The sequence below is a fragment of the Artibeus jamaicensis genome, unplaced genomic scaffold (assembly GCF_021234435.1).
Source record: "Artibeus jamaicensis isolate MK-2021 breed Jamaican fruit bat unplaced genomic scaffold, CSHL_Jam_final contig_1686, whole genome shotgun sequence".
NCBI classification, from domain to species: Eukaryota; Metazoa; Chordata; class Mammalia; order Chiroptera; family Phyllostomidae; genus Artibeus; species Artibeus jamaicensis.
Genome location: NW_026521327.1, coordinates 314,742 through 335,973, shown reverse-complemented (window position 1 = coordinate 335,973; position 21,232 = coordinate 314,742). Strand labels below are relative to the sequence as shown.

Genomic DNA, 21,232 nt, shown 5'->3' with positions numbered 1-21,232 from the left:
CACAGAGTGAGAAAACACCCTGGCTTCAGGGAATGAGGAACCAAGGAAACACAGATGTCCTGCAGCTCCCTCTGTGCCAGCCAAGGCAGGGCTACACGTGCTGCACCCTGTTCTTGCCCGGAGGCTGCAAGGCTCTGGCTGGCTGTGCTCTCAGGGCAGAAGCCCCGGCCGTGCCCAAGCTCTGCCTATTTTCCCTTCCCACCTATCACCTAGGCTCACATTTACCTCTTTCTCTGCCTCTTTGAGTTCAGCTTCTTTCTCTTTGACTCTTTGGACAAACATCTGTCTCATCTCCTCTTCTTTTTTCTGGAGCTCTCCTAGGAACTCGTTCCTTTTGGCCTCATATGTCTCCTGTAAACTACAAACATGGTCAGGTTAATCCCACTGTCTTTGGAGTGGCTCCTGGTTGATGAACACGGACCCCAATGATTCTCCCTGGGTTCTCGTCCTTTCCTTCCCTGATTTTGGGACAGGTGCAAAAACAGCACCACAAAGCTGTGGGCAGCGGGCTTCGCATGTGACAGCAGAATCACAGGGCTGCTTGCGGGTAATGGCGTAGCCCCGGGGACCTTGAGAGATATTTAGAACTGGCAGTGACTTAGAACACCTGCTTCTATACTCTCATTTTACAGGTGAGCAAACAGGCCCAGAAAGATGAGGTGACCTGCTCAAGACCACACAGCTAGTTAGAATCAGAGGTGGAACCAGAAACTGGGTCCTTTGTCTTTTACTGTGGGCCCACCCACTGTACTCCGCTGCCAGGTCCTGGCTCTGAAACTGGCCGCATTAATGAACTCTTGTAATAAACACTTGGTGAGACTCCACCATGTGCTAGACACAAGACCGAGTGACACTAATGCTAGTCATTCAACACCTACAGCCAACAGCCACTGCGCCTGCCATCAGGGAACTCACGGTTTAGTGGGAGATGCCTAGGCTAAGTCTCCCTGCCTCAGGCCTGGACTTGGTTTTAAACAAACAGGCATTAATCTGGTGAAAAAGAGGAGGAATTGTGCTCCGAGAAGAGCAGCATGTGGAAAAGCACGTGTGGAGAGAGACTGGCCTACTTGAGGAGCCACACACAGTCCAACATGGCTGGAGTAAGCTGTGGAGTGGTGGGATATGAAGTTCCTCAGTCTGGCAGGAGAAAGCAGATGCTGGATGCCATACAAGACTTGGAACTTTATCCATGGTAAGGTTTTAAGCAGGAGGACCAACTTGATTCACTTTGAAAATGACAAAGACCACTCTGGCTATTGCACAAAGGATAGAGGTCCCAACAATCCAAGGAAGAAATGACCGGATCTTACTGTTAAGAGCTGGTAAGGAATGGGGGACATGAGATACCTACAAGAATAGTAAAGGGACAGAACTCACAGGACTTAGGAGGACTCAACGATTATTCAGGTTTTTTGGCTCGGGCAAGCAGATGAATGAATGATGGTGCCATGAGCCACGACAGGGAACACTGGAGAAGAAGTATGGTTAAGAGGGAAGAAGGTGACTTAAGTTTTAGACAACCTGAGTTTCAAGAGCGTTACCTATGGAATGTCTGAGTGAAAACATCCAGGGTATAGTTAGATCAATGGGTTTAGAGCTGAAACAGGCGATTTTAGATTGGGATTCACCTATTTCTAGGTGCTAATTACGGCTGTGAGAGGAGAAATAACCAGCTACAAAGAGAATAGAAAGTGAAAGGACCAGAGACCCTAGGAAAAGAATCCTGGGGGCACAACATTTAAAGGAGCAAGCTTAAGAATATGAACCTGCCAATGAAGCTGAGAAGGAGCAGCAAGAGACACAGGACTGAAACCAGCCAAACCAGTAGTAGAAAAGCCAAAGGCAGAGAGAGCTTTGGGAAGGAGGCAACAATGAGCAGTATCAAATGCTGAGATAAAAAAAAAAGAGAGAGAGAGAGGCCCTGACTGGTGTAGCTCAGTGGAATAAGCGCGGGCCTGCGAACCGAACAACCATGGTTCGATTCCCAGTCAGGCACATGCCTGGGTTGCAGGCCAGTTCCTGGCAGGGGATGCAGGAGAGGCAACCATACATTGATATTTCTCTCCCCCTCTCCTTCCCTTCCCCTCTAAAGATAAATAAATAAAATCTTTTAAAAAGAGAGAGACGGGACTTAGAGGCTATGGTGTAACTGGCCATGAGCATGTGATTGCTGACTTTGGAGGGAGGCATTTCAGTGGCATGGTGGGGTCAGAAGTCAATAAATACAGAGCAACTCTTTCTCTTTCCTGTTTAAGGGCAGAATTTCTTGACAGGACAGAGGCTGGTGAGGAGGAGCAGTTAAGGGTGAGTTTCTTTAGGATGAGAATATTTGCATGCAACATGAGCCAGCAGAGGAGTGCAGAGGGTGAAGACATGGGTAACAGGTGTGCAGGATGGAGCAAAGGAGGAGGGGAGGGGGCTAGAAGAACAGCTAGAGGCACACCTGTTCTTCCACAGATGCAGATTGAAGCTGGTGGAGGGGAAGGATAGAGAAACTAAGGAAGCGCCCAATGGAGAGGCAAGCACACCTTCCTCCAGCCCCGGGAGCTCCAGTGGCTTCTGTCCATGAAGGGGACTGCCTGCCCTTCCAGAATGAGGCAACCCTGAAGGACTGGCTGTGCTTTACCCCCAGGCTGGGTTTCCACTGCGAGCAGGTACCCTGGATCTCAAAGGCCGTGTGACAGAGTCCTTAACCCAAAGCCTCCCCGTCACCTGCTTATCAAGTCCTGACATTTCGTGAAAGGAGAGACAAAGCTCTGGTAAATAGCAACACATGGTCTTTTAAAATGTGCGACTTCTGTCAGGTATCATGCATACAGATCAGACACTTATACCTCACACATTGCTCCTATTAAGCAGAGTAAACTGCTTTCAAAACCATTCCTCTTCTCTGGAGGCATCTTAGATTCTGATTTGAGAAGTATGAAAAAAAGAAGTATGTCAATGATCATTAACATCCTCTGGTCAGAACAAAACTTGCACTTGACAGTGAATGAAGAGCCTAAAGTTCATCGATATACATACAATGACTACGACTTGATCCCATCTGGTTTTGATCATGGGCTGGAGGGTAAAGAACACACTGGATACCAGACAGAGCAGCAGGAGCCTGATGAAGAAAGTGGGGCATCGGCCAGGCACAAGCTGCCACACTAGGGAAGAAGGCCCCAGCTCAGGGCACCCTTTTGGCAGAGCTGGCTGCAGCTGCTGTGTGTACACACTGTAGCGATGAGATCATTGACCTTGCTGGGCCTACGGGCCTCCTGCCTGACCCAGTGCTCACCAAGCCCACCTGGCCACAACTCTGCTGCGAAGGCAGAGAGGGACTGGCAGGTAAAATTGGCAAGTGACTGAGTTCTGCTGCTCTCGGTCTTAGCACCTGTGCGCTAATCCCCTGTGGATGCTCCAGGGTAAAGCTTCCACATACCCCGGGTTGGCTGGGCTGAGTTGGGCCGAACTGGTGTGAGAGATACCTGAAGGGTTTGCTATCGGGATCAGTGTCCTTGAAGCCCATCTCCTCCAGCTTGCAGCGGCGGTACAGCTCATAGTGCCGGCTGTGGGTCTGCTCCCGCAGGTCCTCCATGTTGACCCGAATTAGCATCTCCCGCAGCTTCACAAAGTCGCAGTGGGCCTCGTTTTCAACTGCATAGCAGGGGTTGGGAGATTAATAGTATATTGAAAGGAAGGCCAGAAGAAGCAGAAATGGTGAAATGAGAGATGGAATGTCTTACAGCGACATCGCCTTTCAAACTATATACAAACCTTGCAAATTTGACTGACTCCTGCTTTACTTCTCTACTGATAAGGCAAATGAAAAGTTACAAACAAGAATGATGGTAATGGAAAACCACAAAACCATAAAAAAAAAATCTCCCCAGACATTCCGGAGCACCTCAACCCCAATTCACCAATCAGACACTCACGGGAGTGCTTGCCCTGCACTACTTGTAGTGCAATGGAACATGCACATTCAGCAACCTGTCCAATAAAAACTTGTGGATTCTTTGTTCCCAGTACTGCATGAGGTACTGGGAATTCAGAGACAAAGTCATGGAGTCTTGTCCTCAGAAGTTTAGTGGAAGAACAAGTGCAAACAGATAAATTCAATACAATACAAAAATTACAAAAACAGAGGTAGATAGCCCGGGTGCAATAAAATCCTAGAAGAGGAGGGGACCTAAGAACTCATGGGAGAGTGAAGGCTTCACCAGAGAGGTAACCACTGTAATAACTCTCGAAGAAGGAATAGAAATTTATCAGGCAGAGGAGGGAATATGTTTTGCAAGGTCTCAGTGAGATTAGGCAAGGTCGCATAGTAAGTAAATTGCAGGGTTAGGATTCCAATGCAGGTCATACAAAGCCGGGGCAAAGGCAATGCCTGGGTGTCAAAGTTCCCAAAATCTATGGGGAAAGAACTAAGAAATCAATAGCTGACAGTGACAAGCGGGGGTATGGCCCCATCTGGATGGGAGAAGCTTCAAAGGAGGTGTTTTTTAGAGGGTGGATAATGGCCTGACAGCAGCAATAGTGACTGGGATGAACAAATTGGACCCCACTTTGTAGCCTGAGTGGACAAGCCTCCTCCTCAAAAGAATGTGGCAGAGGTCTACATTTGGAGCAGTAACTAAGAAGGACAGAGATGTGGACCAAATCATAGCAATGTGGACTTCCGGTGGGAACATAAGGTTGTGAGCAGTGCTCCGGCACGTGTGTCCAAGTATAGCTCCACTGTGTCAGAGTGGGAGTGTCTAGCCTGACCATGTGGGGATGGTGAGGCCAGAGAAGATGAACAGGCCCAGTCACCCCAGTTTCTACCTTGCAGGGTGTGGGAGAAGGTAGTGGGGGCAGGGAGTGGTCTGGGATGAAAGGGTGGGCACAGTCACAAGTCAGCAGAGTAATCTTCCAAAGCCCAAATCAGCTTACATAACCCCTCTGCTTAAGGCCCGTTGCCTTTGGGATAAAACCCCTCATGTCATAAAACAGAAGCTAATATCACAACAATTGCTTCAGTCAGGCAACTTTTTCAGGACCATTTCTTCCTCCATCTCCGGGCAGTGATCCCTGGTGGTCAGTTAGAAGGAGTGATTCTAATGCCCCTACAGGCTGCTCAAACAATACACAGCTTCTTCCTCACCGGAATACAGCAGTGAACCCTGACTTACAAGAAAAAATGTCCAAAAACTGCTTTTTTTCATTAGGTGTGCAGTGGTCTAAGTTGGAGGAAGTCATTGGAAGAACCATGCCTGCTGGCTTCTCCTCATGTCACCTCAGGTTCCTGTCTCTTCCACCACAAATGTATCCCCTGTGTTGGACTGTTGCTTCAGCAACCATTTGCAAATGTTCCCAGTGGAGCATCTCCAGCCACAAATAGCAGAGAAGTCCAAAACCTAGCACAACTCTGACAACCAGTCTCATTTTACCCATGGAAAATTCCAGTAGCACTGTAGGGTCTCTGGTATGCCCTAAAGCATGCCAGCCTTTGGACAAGATGTGGACAACTTCCCACCTGCTTCCACTTGTTTGCTCAGTGTCAGGGATGAGTCTGCAGTGAACCAGCCTCCCTGTCACACACGGTGCCTCGGCAATCCCGGGTCTAGCTTACAGCTGCAGACTCGGAGGGCCAGGCACCCCTTCCAGCCACGGCAGAGTCCTCGGCCTTGTTTTATCCACTGAATGGACTATTCCAAGTGGAATTTAATACACATCGGGCAGCCCCCATAAGGAACATTCTTGGCTATATACACAATTAAGTTCGTTTTAAAATTACAAAGTAATCATGCATACAAAAGAGTGCATGAAATGTGCAATTTAAGTACTTTTAATAAATGAACAAAGATGAAAAATCAATAGAATAATAAGCAGATATACAGATTAGCTAGCTCGTCAGTATTCACAATTGCTGATGGGAAGAGCCTTTGAAAGGTGGCTGAGTGAGCTGAGACGGCTGTGTGTGGCTCAAGAGGCAACACATCCACGAGTCCAGTGAAACATTACCAGCATCTTAGAAGAGTTTGAGATTTATTATTCATTTCTTTGTTTTGGTTTATAATTTTACCACTTACATATCAATTCCTAAGGAAATATATATATATATATATATATATATACACATCTTTATATATATACTACATATATAATTTAGTTGTCTACTTTTGAAATTCATGCAAATGGGATCATACAACATATACTGTTCTATGACTTATTTAGCTCAACATTTCTGAGATATATTCATGTAGATGTAACTGTAACCCATTGATTTTCATTGCAGTATAGTATCTCCTTACATGAACATCTTGCAATTCATCTAATTTTGTTTTAATGGATATCTGAGTTGTTTCTAATTATTCACTATTAGGAGCAACACTGCTTTGAACACCGTTGTAAATCTCCTGGTACACTCAGGCAAGTGCACGTGCTCTCTCGCACACTCCTCCTCACCTTGCTCCAGGTGCATTTGTTTTGGTTTTAGGAATGCTTTTTCCATGGGAGACAGACAGCCTACTCATGGCAGAGAATCCGGGAACGAGGTTCCCTCTTGGCAACTCCTATGGCTGTTTGAGGCTCAAGCCAAAAGAGTAGAGACTGGGGACAAGTTAGGGACTGGTCCCCTAATGGCTGGGGTCAAGCAATGCGACAGACAGAAGGGGATCCCTGTCCCTTGGAAACTCACTCACCCTGCACAGTGCCCCAAGGATACTGCCGGGCCTTCATCATCTTGTTGCCTATCTTCAGTTCTTCTGTGCTGCCAATGACAGCAAAAGGCAGGTGGGCCTGAAACAGAAGGCAAATGAAAGCTGAGAACTCAAGGAGAAAGGCACAGCTCCTACAATGCCACTGCTGCTCATCTCCTGGGCCTCAGACCGTCAACACTATAGTGTCCCTCACTGTTCTCAATGTCAAGAGGCATTTCTTAAGCTCCCAAGCTGTCTGGGGATAAGAGGTCTAGTCCAGGCTTCTGCTGTTCAGAGATTCACAACAAAAGGTAACAATGACATAGTTGAATACATAGGGAACAAAGACAGAAAATCAATAGAATAATAAGCAGATACACAGATTAGCTGCCTCTTCAGTATTCACAGCCTTTGAAAGGTGGCTGAGTAAGATGAGAGGGGCTACTCGTGGCTCAAGAGGCTAAAGGAGAACAAGAGTACTGGGGTGCTGGCCCTCCCCCTTCCCCAGAGTGTGAGCCCTGAGAATAGGTATATACTGAAGTTGCACTGCTGACTGAGCTGTGTGCTCCTTGTTCCCTTCCTTCCCTGGAGCAAGAGCTCACACTGAACTCTTGAGCCTAGAAGTCAAGTCCATAAGTATTCATCCACATGCCCATGACCATGCTGGGTTCTGTTTTAGGTGCTGTAAGGGAGACAAAAGAAGTAGAAGACAGGACTTCCGGCCAAGATGGAGGCGTAGGTGGAAACACTGTACCTCCTCGCACAACCAAGTTTAAAGACAACAAAGTTTTAGTAACAAAAACGCAACCAGAACACAGAATATTGAACTGTACGGAAGTCCGACAACAACGAACCGTTCATCCAGACTGGTAAGAGGGGCGGAGTCAGCGGCTGGCAGAGAGGGGCACAGGGAAAAGCGGACGGGCCGACAGGCATGCAGGCGGCAGTTGGCTGATCCCAGGTGCAGGGTGGCAACGGGCAGACCCAGTGAGGGCGCAAGGCGGCTGGCAGACCACAGTCACACATTCACGCTCAGATAAACCAGGCAAAAAAATGAGCAGTGAGACAAACCGTGTGAACCAGGGCCCCAGCGGTGGGAATTAAAGCCTAAAAGCACCAATTGAAAAACTTTTGGGGGTCGAGGTGCCAGGAAAGGCTCCCAGGCTCCCACAGGGTCCTGGAGAATGCACAGGCCCGCATACCCAGGAGCCAGCACCAGGGGGGGCCAGGTTTGCTTGCCGGAAGCAGCAGAGGGGACTGAAATCCAAGAGAGAGCGTGGAACTAGCGCCATTGCCCCTCTCTGACCCCGCCCCCACATACAGCATCACAACCCAGCAACTGGGTCGCCCCGCCCCTCATACCTAACAGGTGCGAACAGACCAAGACATTGTGGCTCAAGAGGAACAGCTCAAAGCCCCAGAGCCAATACTTCTGAGTGACCAGTAGATAGCCAACCTATCAGATGCACAGTTCAAAACACTGGTGATCAGGATGCTCACAAAACTGGTTGATTTTAGTCACAAATTAGAGGAACAAATGAAGGCTACACTAAGTGAAATGAAGGGAAATGCACAGGAAACCAATAGTGATGGGAAGGAAACTGGGACTTAAATCAATGGAGTGGACCAGAAGGAAGAAAAAAAATGACCAAACAGAAAACAATGAAAAAAACAAGAATTCCAAAAAATGAGGAGAGGCTTAGGCACCTCCAGGACATCTTTAAACGTTCCAACATCCGAATTATAGGGGTACCAGAAGGGGAAGAGGAAGAGCAACAAGTGGAAAAGTTATTTGAACAAATAATAAAGGAGAACTTCCCCAATCTGGCAAAGGAAATAGACTTCCAGAAAGTCCGGGAAGCTCAGAGAGTCTCAAAGAAGTTGGACCCAAGGAGGAACACACCAAGGCACATCATCATTACATTACCCAAGATTATTAAAGATAAGGAGAGAATCTTAAAAGCAGCAAGAGAAAAAAAATTACCTGCAAAGGAATTCCCATCAGACTATCAGCTGATTTTTAAAAGAGACCTTACAGGCAAGAAGGGGCTGGAAAGAAGTATTCCAAGTCATGAAATCCAAAGACCTACATCCAAGATTGCTCTCTCCAGCAAAGCTTTCATTTAGAATGGAAGGGCAGATAAAGTGCTTCTCAGATAAGGTCAAATTCAAGGAGTTCATCATCACCAAGCCCTTATTATATGAAATGTTAAAGGGACTTATCTAAGAAAAAGAAGATAAAAAAGATGAACAGTGAAAGGACAGCAAACTCACAGTTATTAAGAACCACACCTAAAACAAAAGCAAACTAAGAGGACAGGTAGATCAGGAATGGAACCATAGAAATGGAGATCACATGGAGGGTTAGCAACAGGGGAGTGGGAGGAGGAGAAGGGGGGAGAAGGTACAGAGAATAAGCAGCATAGATGGTAGGTAGAAAATAGGGGGGAGGGCAAGAATAGTAGGGGAAATATAGAATCTAAAGAACTTGTGACACATGGACATAAAGTAAAGGGGGGAATGGTGGGGGAAAGGGTGTACAGGGTGGAGGGGAATGAGGGGGGGAAGTGGGACAACTATAATGGCATAATCAATAAAATATATTTTAAAAAAGAAGTAGAAGACATACTCCCTCACCCTCTGGGAGCTTACAATTCTGCTGGGGATGCTAGATTTACATATTCCAAAATATATAAGACAGAACATGCCCAAAGGCTCAAATGCATGCTCTGGTGCCCTCCACACAGTAGGAGCTTCATAAAATACTCCTTAAATGTCAGTGGCAAGGCCATGAAAATAGTAGAGAAGAAAGACCAAGTATAAACAGGGGTCTGAGCTGGGTACTTGCAGAACCTGATGAGGAGGGAGGCCTGGCTAATGAAGGCTTCCTGGGTTTGAGAAGAGGCAGCTGCCCCCAGTTGGCAGTGTGGGGCCTGGGAAAGCAGCCCTTCTGCAGGGAGCAGCCCAGATTATAAGTGCTGAGTGACCACTGGCCAAATGGAACCACTGAATAACTACTGGTTACAACCCAGGTGATTCTGGGCAGGGCTTTACCTAAAAGGACTTTGCGAGGACAAGTAAAAAGTCCACTGGAACTTTCTTAGCCTGGTTGGAGAAACAGGCCTCGGTTTGTAGGCTCATTTTTCCATTCTATAAATATTTACTGAGCTCCTGCTATGTGCTAGGCATTAAAAAAAATACAATATTGAAAAAGTTCAGAGCCTGCGCATGGAGAGTGCACAGTCTGGTAGGGGACAGACATGCCAACAATAATACTAGACTAAGGTCCAGATTTTAAACAGAGGCTCGAAGGCTGGAGGAACATGGAGGAGGGAGCAGCTAACTTCATGGGAAGTCAAAGCAGGTTGCACAGAGTAGGCAGTAGCAATTATACTAATAGTATTGTAGCTAAAGAACTGATATTAGCAGCAGCAATTCTCTCAACCACAGGTACTCCATACCAGGTGCTCTACATTACATTACTGCATTGAACCTTTACAACAATGCTTGAAGTAGATGTTTTTATTATCCCATTTTATAGAAGAAGAAACTGAGGTCCCGAAGGGCTAAGTGGACTTGCCAACAAGCACACAGGAGTAAGGGGCAGAGCAAGGGGTGGTCTCTCTGACTTGAAGGGCCTGCAGGTCTGCCACACCCATTTAGAAATTAGAGCAGCAGAGGAGGCGAGCGCTCCAAACCCTAGGGTAAACTGGTTGTGCAAGGTCAGATTATAAATGGCAGTTCAATTCTAGGAAACTTGAAGCAAATGTTTTTTGTTTATTTTATCTGTGCACTGACCTCACAGCCAATCCTTCCTTTCTATTCTCTTCTAGCTCTGCACGCCAAGAATGTTTATAGGAGTGGAAAACACAGGACTTAACCAGGAGCTCAGCTCCAGGACATCCGCTCATCCCCCAAGGTACTTGGTCATCCAAGTGAAGCGGCCCTCCCTCATCCTCTCAGCTTCTCTGAGCGTCGTCAGTTCATCCCTTCCTACTCCACTGACCTTCCCTGAAACAGGGACGTAAGAAATAGGGAAAGAGGAGGCCATGGATACAGAAAGTGGGCAAAGGGTGAAGGTGGGAAATGTTTCATCAGCCCTGCTAGGGCAATGAATCATCAAGAGGGCCATTGTGCATGTGACGCAATGGGGTACCAGGGGTGTACTGAAATCTTGAAAACCCTGCCCAAGAGCCAGTGATCTCTGACTTCTGCCAGCAGTCTTGGCCAGGGGGTCATCTGGGCACAATTCGTTCCCACTCAGGGACCCAAGACATGCCGGGATCCTCAAAAGCACCCTGAAACCTTTTCCGGGAAAATATGTCTTTCCTACAGAAACTCCAAAGCTTTGGCCACATGACACGAGGGGCATCGGTGGCAGACGGCTAGACCAAGGGGGGAGGTGAGAAAGAGAAACCACATTGTATCGCCCTCACACACTGTGGGGCTGAAAGTGATGGAGGAGGCGGCTATGTGGAGTGGAAGGTATTTCTCTGGGCTCAAGAGAACAGGAGGGGGAAAAACAAAAAGAGAATAAAGGAACGAAAAATGTCAATATTCTCTTGGGCCTGTTACTGTCCCCAAGAGACATTGTTAGAATGACAGGGTCGCTTGCTTCCCCTCTTCCTTAAACTGCTGTCATATTGCCCCTCCCCATTCTAAAAAGGTACAGCTCCCACCCAGGCAACCTCAGAGAGCTATAGAGACCTCCCACGGCACACTCTTTTACACCTGGCATCGAGTTCTATTCTATTCAAGTCTGTGCAAGGATATCATTTCCCAGTGCTCCCAGGCAGATATCATTTGATTCTCACAACAGCCTTACAGGGCAGTTATGATAAACCCCATTTGTGATTTTGGGGGATTGGCACACAGAAAGGTTAAATGAGAGTTAGGTCCTTAACTCTCATGCCCAAATCTTCCCAGGAAGTAGTGAGGACACCACATTTTATTTTTTTTAATGTATTTTTAAAAATATTTAATTAATTTATTTTTAGGCAGAGGGGAAGGGAAGGAGAAAGAGAAATATCAATGCGTAGTTACCTCTCCTGTGCCCCCTACAAGGGGCCCAACCTAGTCCGGAACCCAGGCATGTGACCTGATTGGGAATTGAACCGGCAACTCTTTGGTTTGCAGGCCGGTGCTCCATCCACTGAGCCACACCAGCCAGAGCAGGACACCACACTTTAGATGCCAGCCTCCCCTAGTCACTCAGGGTGGCCTGTGTTCTGCCTCCCTGCTAAACGCATTTGTTGGAAGTCAGCTAACTGTGAATGGCAGGAAGTCATAGGGCCAGGCTCCGGCCCTCATTCTGCTGCTCTTGAAAGACTGATGGCTATGACAACCAAAATAGAATCAAGAAGAGCAGAGAGAAGGTACCCCCAATCATACTCCCAGGGGTGACACTTGGTGTATGTGGAGCCAGGGCAGAGACTCTGACGGAGGCAAGACAGTGCTGCTGCTGAAACAGTGACAGGCTCCTATGGGGAGTCCGTGGAACTCTCTCACCCAGAAGACTGCTGGTGAGATGCCTCAGTCTCAGAAAACTTCAACAAGATCCCTGGCTGGTGTGGCTCACTGGATTGAGCACCTGCCTGAGAACCAAAAGGTTTCCTGTTTGATTTCTGGTCAGGGCATAGGCCTGGGTTGCAGGCAGGTCCCCAGTTGGGGGCGTATGAGAGGCAACTGAGCGATGTTTCTCTCACACATCAATGTTTCTCTCCATCTCTGTCTCCCTCCCTTCCCCATCTTTGAAAACAAATTAAAATCTTAAAAAAAAAACCTTCAACAAGAGATGGCCTCAAGCTTTATCTTATAAATCTAGTCCCAGATTCACTACCTTTCCTGCCTCGTGTCTACCTAAAATTCTTCTTGGCACATTTAAAAATGTTTGATGATCCAATTGGCATGAATTATTCTATTCTGTTTCCACTACATCCATTATACTTTGGGAGGGCACATGATCATTCCCCTCATCCCAATGAAATAATGACTCTCAGGGCCCTTTTCTCCTTGTCTGACAATATTCCCATTGGGTGTGGCTTCCTCCCAGGATGGACAGGATTTCCAGTCATGCTGCTGGTTATCCTCGCCCCCATTTCAAGCCCCTACTGGCAACTGAACGAGAGCATGCCTGATTCTCTCTCAAGTCGACCCTTAGTGATTCCCACAAAGGTGTGTACAAACAACAGAAATGGCACTGCCACCTTAAGAGAAGGGGCAGGCTTATGCCTGTGGGTCTCCCCGTGACCCTACAGGTCACCCATGTGACCAAATACCTTTATGAGGGTCAAACCCAAGACCTCACAGGTGACCAGTCAAGTGAACCAAGTAGAGTAATTGAGCTAGTTGCCTAGTCCCTGGCCATGGTTTGAGCTACTCAAAGGACAACATTTGATTTGAACAGCACAGCAATTTTTAATATTAAAGTCTACAAACTTGAGAGTTATTAGAGCATGGGTTGAAAGTAGAATGCCACAAGATCTTTCACAACATTGTCTTGCCCCCGCAGTCTGAAATCAGCATTTTCAGAGCCACCCACAAGTCAAGGGGGAGGCTGAGACTTCATTGCTTTCATTTCCTGCCATGGAAATCCTTAGTGATGAGCAGCAAGATGGCCGTACGGTCTTCTTCACTTAGGCAAGAGGCTTCTACTACTTCTTCCAATCCAGTTCTCATGGTAATTGGCTAGGGTGGCTGAGGCTGGGGGGCTGGAGTAAAATCCAGAACTGAAAAGCCGGCACCCATTCCTCCTACCACCCAACCCCAGGTCCCTGACGATGCAGTTCTGTGTGCCACAGCTGATCCGAAGACCCTGGGGACTTTCCACACAGTTTAATGGTGGTAAGCAGGCTGAGCAATCCTCTGTATATATTTTTAGCAGCACCCCATCCTGTTGCCCATCACAACACATAACACATAGCATTCCCATGCATGCCTCCTTCCCACAACCATGCCCAATCCCAGGGACACTAGCTGGAGGCCAGCGCTGTCCTTCCCACTCAGAAAAGCAGGGTGAAATGCCAGGGAATGCATGATCAGTGATGTTTTTCTAGAAATAACCCTAAATTCACTCAACTTTCAGTTACAAAATAGTAATGAGTCATAAGGATGTAATATACAGCATAAGAAAAATAATCAATATTATCATAATAACTTTGTATAGTGACAGATGGTCACTAGCTTTATGGAGGTGATCACAGTACGAGGAATATAAATGTTGAATCATTATGTATGTTATACACCTAATATAAAATAGTATGTCAACTTTCATTTTTAAAAAGGGAAAATATTTCATTTTTCAAAGTGAAATACTAGCAAACTTTGGACTACTGACCCCAACATCCTGACTTCTTCAGAGAATAAGCACCAATCTTTTTTTTTTTTTTTTTTTTGCTTCTGCTCACGGCCGGTCAGAGGTATAATTCTACCTACCACAGGCCACACAGCCTTCCTCTGGGGCCAGACTTGTCAAAGATGGGGAAGGATTTCTAACAACATGTCTCCAGTGTACTACTGATAAGTAGAAAGTCAGGCGAGACAATGACTTGCTGCCCTGCTATGCAAATTTGTTGGCCAATTCATAAGAGGTGGCTGCTGACGCTGGAATGATAACTTGCTGGGCGGCAGCAGCAGGAAGTTTCTAAAAATGGCTTTTATTACCCGGCTTTCCTGAGTTGGGCTATACCCAGGCATTATGTCATTAGGAAAAACTGATGCCTCTCAGTAGAAAAAAAAGAAATCTGTTCCCAAAGCAGAGGCTTTCTGAAAGCTATTAGCTGTCTCCTTGAAATCATAACATTGAAGATTTCACAGCAACAGCATCAACACATTGTAAAGAAGCATGAGGAGATGTTTGACTCTCTGCCTTCTTCATTACTCATTCCTGTAGTGGGGGAGGAGTGAGGGAGGAGAGGCAAGATGGCAAGTTGCTTTTTCAAAAAGTCATTCACACTTAATAAACCAAAGCACAACCCTGAAACATAAAAAACAACATTTCTCTAATCACTAGAAAAATTGGAGGCCATATATCATTTTTCCTCCCAGGGGCAGAAAGCTTGATTATCTGAGTACAGATTATCCTGGAGTCTCCAAAGCCAGCCAACTTGTTTTAGCCTTGCCTTTATTCACTGAAATCAATTGTCATAGCACTTTGTTTCTGTTACAAAGAATGTTTGCCCTTCCAGCAGTCCCCTGGGGGGCTGGCTGCCTGGCCTAGACCAGAGCAGCATCAAAGAGGAGGGTGGAAGGAGAGGTCTGAATCCCCTGCTCCAGACTCTTCCTGGAGTCAGTCTTTCCCTCCTTCAACCTCTGCTCTGCTTTGAAGCAGCCACCCTGAGGATAGGGGAGCTGTTTCATTCTGCATTCTCTCTAACAAATACCTGAGACTCAGATAACCAAGAACTGACTACAGTAAAATGGATGGTGAAGATGTCTGACAGCTATTTGGTGAAATAAAGAACAAATGGTCAGCACATTGAACCCCTGTGCTCCCACTCACGTTCATGGTTCCATTGATCTCTGCCACCGACTCGTCATCTGTAGGAAACTGGTAGATCTGGACCCCGTTGCTGACAAGCTCACTGGTTATTTTGATTTTGAACTTTGTTAGTTCACTCTTGGAAATGGCATCCGACTTGGCGATGATGGGGATTATGTTCACCTATGGGAGAAAGGAGCCATGTGGGAACGATGCAGATAATCTGCAACTGATGGCAGCAGGGTTTAGGATTTCCAACTGGCTGCCAGAGGGCATAGCTCAACACAGTGGTCTAGGACTGGTCACCTCTGGAACCAGACAATATAATCAATCACAATGAGTGCTTCTGAGGAAGTAAGTGCTTTACAGAGATTAACACAATCCTGATAATAACCCTCTCAGGAAGTAGCATTACCACTATTTTACCAATGAGAAACTGAGGCACAGAGACGTTAAATAACTTGTGCAAGCCCACAGAGCAGGTAAGTAGCAGGCCAAGTTTAGCCTTGTTCCTCAGTCTACAGTCTTAACCATGAGCTGTCTACCAGCTCAGATCCCAATCGATGAGTTGCGTGATATTTTCACATCAAGGTCACTGCTCCAGTGATTTGAATTGGAAGATGGCAGTTGCAAATCTGTGGTTGACAAGGGGAAAGATAGGCACTCCTTGCTAACAATAAACTGTCCCAACCCATCCAGTGCATGCTGGCCCCAGCCAGTGGAACGGAGACCCACATGGGAGATGGCAGAAAGTGGGAGCAGCAGAGAGCTCAGTGACAATGCACACATTGGCAGTGAACACTGATGAACCAATGCAGTTAAGTGAAGAAGACCTTCTCAGTTACCAATTTGATCTGAGACATATTCAAAGACTTATGTTGCCTGAATCTCGAGGTTAATTTCTGTATAAAGAAAGCAAGCATAAATGCCCAACTTCAAGCAGCAGGACAAAGGCTTACTGCTGCCCCCAAATTCAAGCCACCTGAACCCCTGACCTGATCCTTGATATTCCTCCAAGAAGGGGCAAGGCTTTTACAGCCAGAAGGTTAAGAAACTTGAAATACACATGGCTTAGTGAGACAGAGTGCCCTCAAGCTCAGGTGCACACAGAGAGCACAGTCATTCCTGCCAACAGCCTCCAAAGGGATGCATGGATGGTGCTGGGACACTGAAAAGAATTTGAAAGGGGGTCTGAGACAAAGTTTGTCTTGGACGACAAACTTTGCCCCCCTTGCACTTTGCCTAAGTACCACCTGTAAAGACTGGACCTTGGAGGCACCTCCCTTGAAGTCTTTTTTTGGGAGGGTTGGGGACGAAAGCCCTTGCTGAGGGAGAACAGCAGGAAGAGCCAATTTTCCTCTTCGCTCTTCACCATGTCTCCATCCACACACTCTACACATATGGCAAAGAATGCTTACTTAACCTGCCCACTCACCAGGCCCCCAGCCATGTGGCTCTCTGCTGCCCTAGGCCATGCAGGGTGCGGCGACATTTCCAGAGCAGCTTGTCACTCATGAGTGGTGAGCTCATTGCTTCGAAAAATGAAAAATTGCTTCTATTCTGATTATAGCAGAAATTCTGTTTTTATAATGGACATGCTATTAAATAAATGCATATCAGTTAGATTTTTGTAAAAAAAACAACAACAAAAAAAAACACTTGGAGTCGGGGGAAGTTCAGTCTGAATCCCAGACCCATGACAAGTTGTCTAACATTGAGCAAGATTTTTGACTTTCTGTGCCTCTGTTTCCTCACACACAAAATGAGAATAATAATAGTATCCACCACCCTGAATAACTCGAAAGCTGAAATAATTAGCTTTTCTAGAGAATTCTGTGGTCAATTCTTTTGTACAGCAAATAATCTCTTTTTTAAAGATATTTATTTATTTATTTATTTATTTATTTATTTATTTTTACAGAGAGGAGAACGAAGGGAGAAAGGGAGGAAGAGAAACATCACTGCGTGGGTGCCTCTCGTGCACTCCCCCACCAGGGAGGGACCCAGCCTGCAACCCAGGCATGCACCCTGACCGGGAACTGAACCGGTGACCCCCTGGTTCACAGACACACACTCAATCCACTGAGCCACACTAGCCGGGGCCAGCAAATAATCTTTTAACATGAAGAATCACTGTCTAATTTATATCTGAACTGGTATCTGCAGGTTTCATTTTCTCTTAAAGTAGGACATGCCTGATTCCCACAGCCTTCTTTCTCCAGAAGGGAGACAAAAGAACTTGGTGCCACAGATCTGAATTTGAATCTAGACTCTGCCAATAGCCAGCTACATGACAATGAGAAAGTCACTTAACCTCTCAGAGCCTCAGTTTTCTCCCCTGTAAAATGGGGGATAAGAACAGTGTTTGACTCATAGGGTTGTTATGAGTATTCAATGAGATGCTCCATGACGTACTTAGCACAATGGTGGCGCACAAGAGTTTAACAAATGTTAGCTGCAATTATAAAAATAAGTATTGATAATAAGAATAATAACTTTCAAAGCCTAGTCTGAATGTTTGATTTTAGTACAGGCCAGTTAACATGGAAACAAAATTAAAAAAACACCTTGCCAAAGCCTGAGCCCCTAGATTGGAACATCCTTGCACGTACCCTTACGCCCAAGAGGGATCAGGGCAGAAAGACAACTCGGGGCAAACCTGTGCCCCATGCTGGGAAAACAAAATATTTGGCAAAGAATCTGGATCAATAGCACCATCTTTATGGAGTAAGAGGGAACAAAAGAGAGGATGAAGAAACCTTAAGACCTCTTCTGGAACCTGGCCTCTACTTTGTACAAGAGACCAGTAAGAATGACCCAGCTTACCCAGCTGCCCCTGCTTCCATACCTTACTATCCAGCTTCTTCATTGTTACTAGGTCCAGAGACTTCAGAGAATGACCTGTAGGGGCGATGAAGTACAAGCAGGCATGGATGCGAGAGTCATGGTAGGTGTGCAGTACCCTGCGGATCTTCAGTTCCTCCTGCAGGTAGGCTTCAAACTGGGCATCGATAAATTCCACGATGGGCTTGTAGCTAAAGGGGAGAGTAAGAAAATGGCCCGGACATTTCAAAATGGTCACCTCCTTGGTCCCCACATGAGCCAACTTATGCCCATCTGCGTGCCTTCATTCTGGAATGCCCATTTCTCTCTTCTCATCCCAATCCTGTCCTTTTAGACCTCAGGGCCCAGTTGAATGTCCACCTCATCCATACAGCCTTTGCCAATTATGCCAGAAATTCCTTCTGTGCTGGGTACTCAGCGGAGGTCAGGACCTTGCTGCTAGGGAAGGCTGTAAGAACGCACTGGGTTCTGCTCAGCCTTGCAAGGTTTGGTAGCATTTCCCACTTGGCTCTCCTAAGGTCCAGACATTGTTCCAGTTCTCATTTCCTCCAAGATTGTGACTTTAAAATCTAAGTGACTCAGGCAAATTTGAGAAAGATATTACCCTCACCACAGCCTTCAGATATACACACATACCCAAGCTCACAGTCTGCACGCACAGCCACCCTTTGCAGACCTCAGGTCTTACCAGGACTTCTTTTTCTTTTTTAACTTTTAAAAAAGGATTCTACTTCTTTATTTCTAGAGAGAGGGGAAGGGAGCGAACTGGCGACCCCTGGTTCTGCAGTAAGATGCCCAATCAACTGAGCCACACCAGTCAGGGATTTACTGGAACTTCTTAAACAATAGTCACTCCTCAACTCCTTCCTGTCCTGGGAAGCTTCTCAACACCACTCCCCACCATTCCAGCGGCCCCTGCAGCCTCGCTTCTTTCTGATCTTCCGGAGTCAGCTTCACTACAGCCCTGCCTCTGTTCTCATCTCCCCATCATCTGCTGCCTCTCCTTCTGGGGCTTCCTCCCTTCAGGCTAGAAGAGCCTGGGGCAGCGAGTTGGCAGATACCACTGCCTGAAGAGAACATGATCAAAGGAGGCCCAGACGGTGCCTCCTACCTGCAGCAGCCCCCAACCTGAGCCCTTTTGAAAGATTCCCCTTTTAGAGAAGGTAAAAATAGATTTAAAAAAATAATCACAGAGTCCTAGATTCTGGGAGCCATATACAGAGGAGAGATCCAGGCAGAGGGTACCTCTGCAGCCCTAGACAAAAATCTACAAACACAGTCCTTTCTTCCTTCGATCCCTCTGAACCATTGCTCTGAAGGGGAATCACATCTAAGAATCTCTTGGTTGCAGAGATACTCAGAAGGATCCTGAAGAATTAGGAGTGAGGGTAGGTAGGGGATGCATCCCTTAGACATGTCTAATTAATTTTTGGATGATTGGCTGGTTTGAATGATCTAATCATGGCACTGCTTCGTTTTTTTCTCCACTACATAACTTTTATACTTCAGTTTTTTTCTCTACAAAAGGGATCAAAAGAGGAAAGAAAAATGTGTATTTTTTTTCTTTTTTCCCCCTGAATATCTAGTGATAGATACTCTGGGCCTATCTGTTTACTGCTGACCCTAGTTCTTAGGGTCTGTGAAGAAGTGTATGAATCAGACCAGCCAAACTAACCAATACCAACAAAATTTGGTTCCGTTTAATCCTAAATAGGTGATTCATTTTCGTGTCCTCAGTGTCCAGCATGTAATCAGGAATGTAGTAAGGGTTTCACTTCCATTCCCAATGGCTCCTCCTCCCGTAATGGTCCTCTCTCCCTCCCCACTCTGCTGTGCTCACTGGATCCCAGTCCCTGGTAAGTTCTGTACTTCCATAGGCAACCTCTTCACCAAATCTTCCTTCCTCTAAGTGATACCCATCTCCTCTTCAAAGAAGTTGCTCCTCTCATATTCTTCTCAACTGGAAATTACTACTAATTTCACACCCAAGTTCCATGGGTGTGAGGGCTAGAGAGGGAACTTTCTCCTAGCTAGTTATTCCCTGGCTTACCATAATCTTTTCCAGCTCCGACATACTCTACCCCTCCTCATCACTACTGTTTATCTTTCACTTTTTAGGGTAGGAGTATCCTTTTTCTAAAGGATACTTATTTTTAGAGAGAGAAGAAGGGAGGGAGAAAAAAAGAGAGAGGAACATCAATGTGTGACATACATCCACTGGTTGCCTCTTGCACGCCCCAAACTGGGGACATGGTCTGCAGCCCAGGCATGTGCCCTGACCCGGGGAGTCAAGCCAGCAACCTTTCAGTGTGCGGGATGATACCCAACCCACTGAGCTACACCAGTGAGGGCAAGGGTAGGAGCTCTTAAACTGCAGTCCACAGACCCCTCTAAGGTCTGTCGATAGAATTCATAGCACCCATGAGTTGGGACAAAAATACATGTTTTTCACTAAGCTGTAACTAAAGTTTAGTATTTTCTTCAAGTATAAACATAGGTAACAATCTAGAGTAATTTTAGCAGTACGCAAGACTTTATAACCTACAGAAATCATGGCTATTTTTGTTTTATTTTACAGTTTAACAAATATCTCAAAATAGCATTTATACTCATCAAACTTCTAAATTATGACAGTTATTAGACCTGCCTACAAGTATGGTTATGTCAGGAATTATTAGAGACATGTAAGAATTGCTAAATCACAATTTTAAGATATTTCAGTATTAACTATATTTAGTAAAATGGTGTATTTTAGGCATTTAAAAACCATATGATTTCACTCATGTGAAATCTAATGAAGAGACAACTTACAAGGAAAATGGGGACAGACTCATAGATGGAGAGCAGGAGGACAGCTGCGGGGGTAAGGAAGTAGAAGGATTAAGTAAACAGGAAAAAGGACTCATGGACATGGACAAGAGTGTGGTGATTGCAGAAGGGTGTGCAAGGGGACTAAATGGTGATGGAAGCAATACAATAAATATTAAATCAAAAATAAATAAAAACCTTCTTCTGAATGAGCTCATAGGTCTCACTAGATTGCTATAGGGTCCAAAGGCACAAAACAGCATCTGCTCTAGACCCTACTTCTTATCCGTTTCAATTAGTGAGACATACTATGAAGAAAATAAAATGGGATGATGGGATAACATATGACTCAGGGTTCAGCTACTTCAAATATAGTGATTGTGGAAAGCTTCTCTGAGGATGTGACATTTGAGCTGCAAAAATGAGAATG

The 21,232-nt window shown here is 46.0% G+C and overlaps 1 protein-coding gene across 6 annotated transcripts in view; it reads right to left on the bottom strand.

The window, feature by feature from the left end:
- The window catches only part of SEPTIN6 (septin 6), a 71,289-nt gene that overhangs the window by 13,333 nt on the left and 36,724 nt on the right, over positions 1–21,232 (bottom strand). For all 6 annotated transcript variants that reach the window (XR_005085083.2, XM_037164099.2, XM_037164096.2 and 3 more), the window contains exons 4-8: positions 17,999–18,185; positions 15,172–15,333; positions 6,675–6,771; positions 3,474–3,642; positions 226–358 (exon numbers count right to left, since the gene is read on the bottom strand). Coding sequence is in view for 5 of the 6 variants with exons in the window: in XM_037164099.2 (XP_037019994.1) it covers positions 226–358; positions 3,474–3,642; positions 6,675–6,771; positions 15,172–15,333; positions 17,999–18,185 (748 nt within the window). In the remaining variant the exon portion in view is untranslated. The remainder of the gene's footprint in view (positions 1–225; positions 359–3,473; positions 3,643–6,674; positions 6,772–15,171; positions 15,334–17,998; positions 18,186–21,232) is intronic.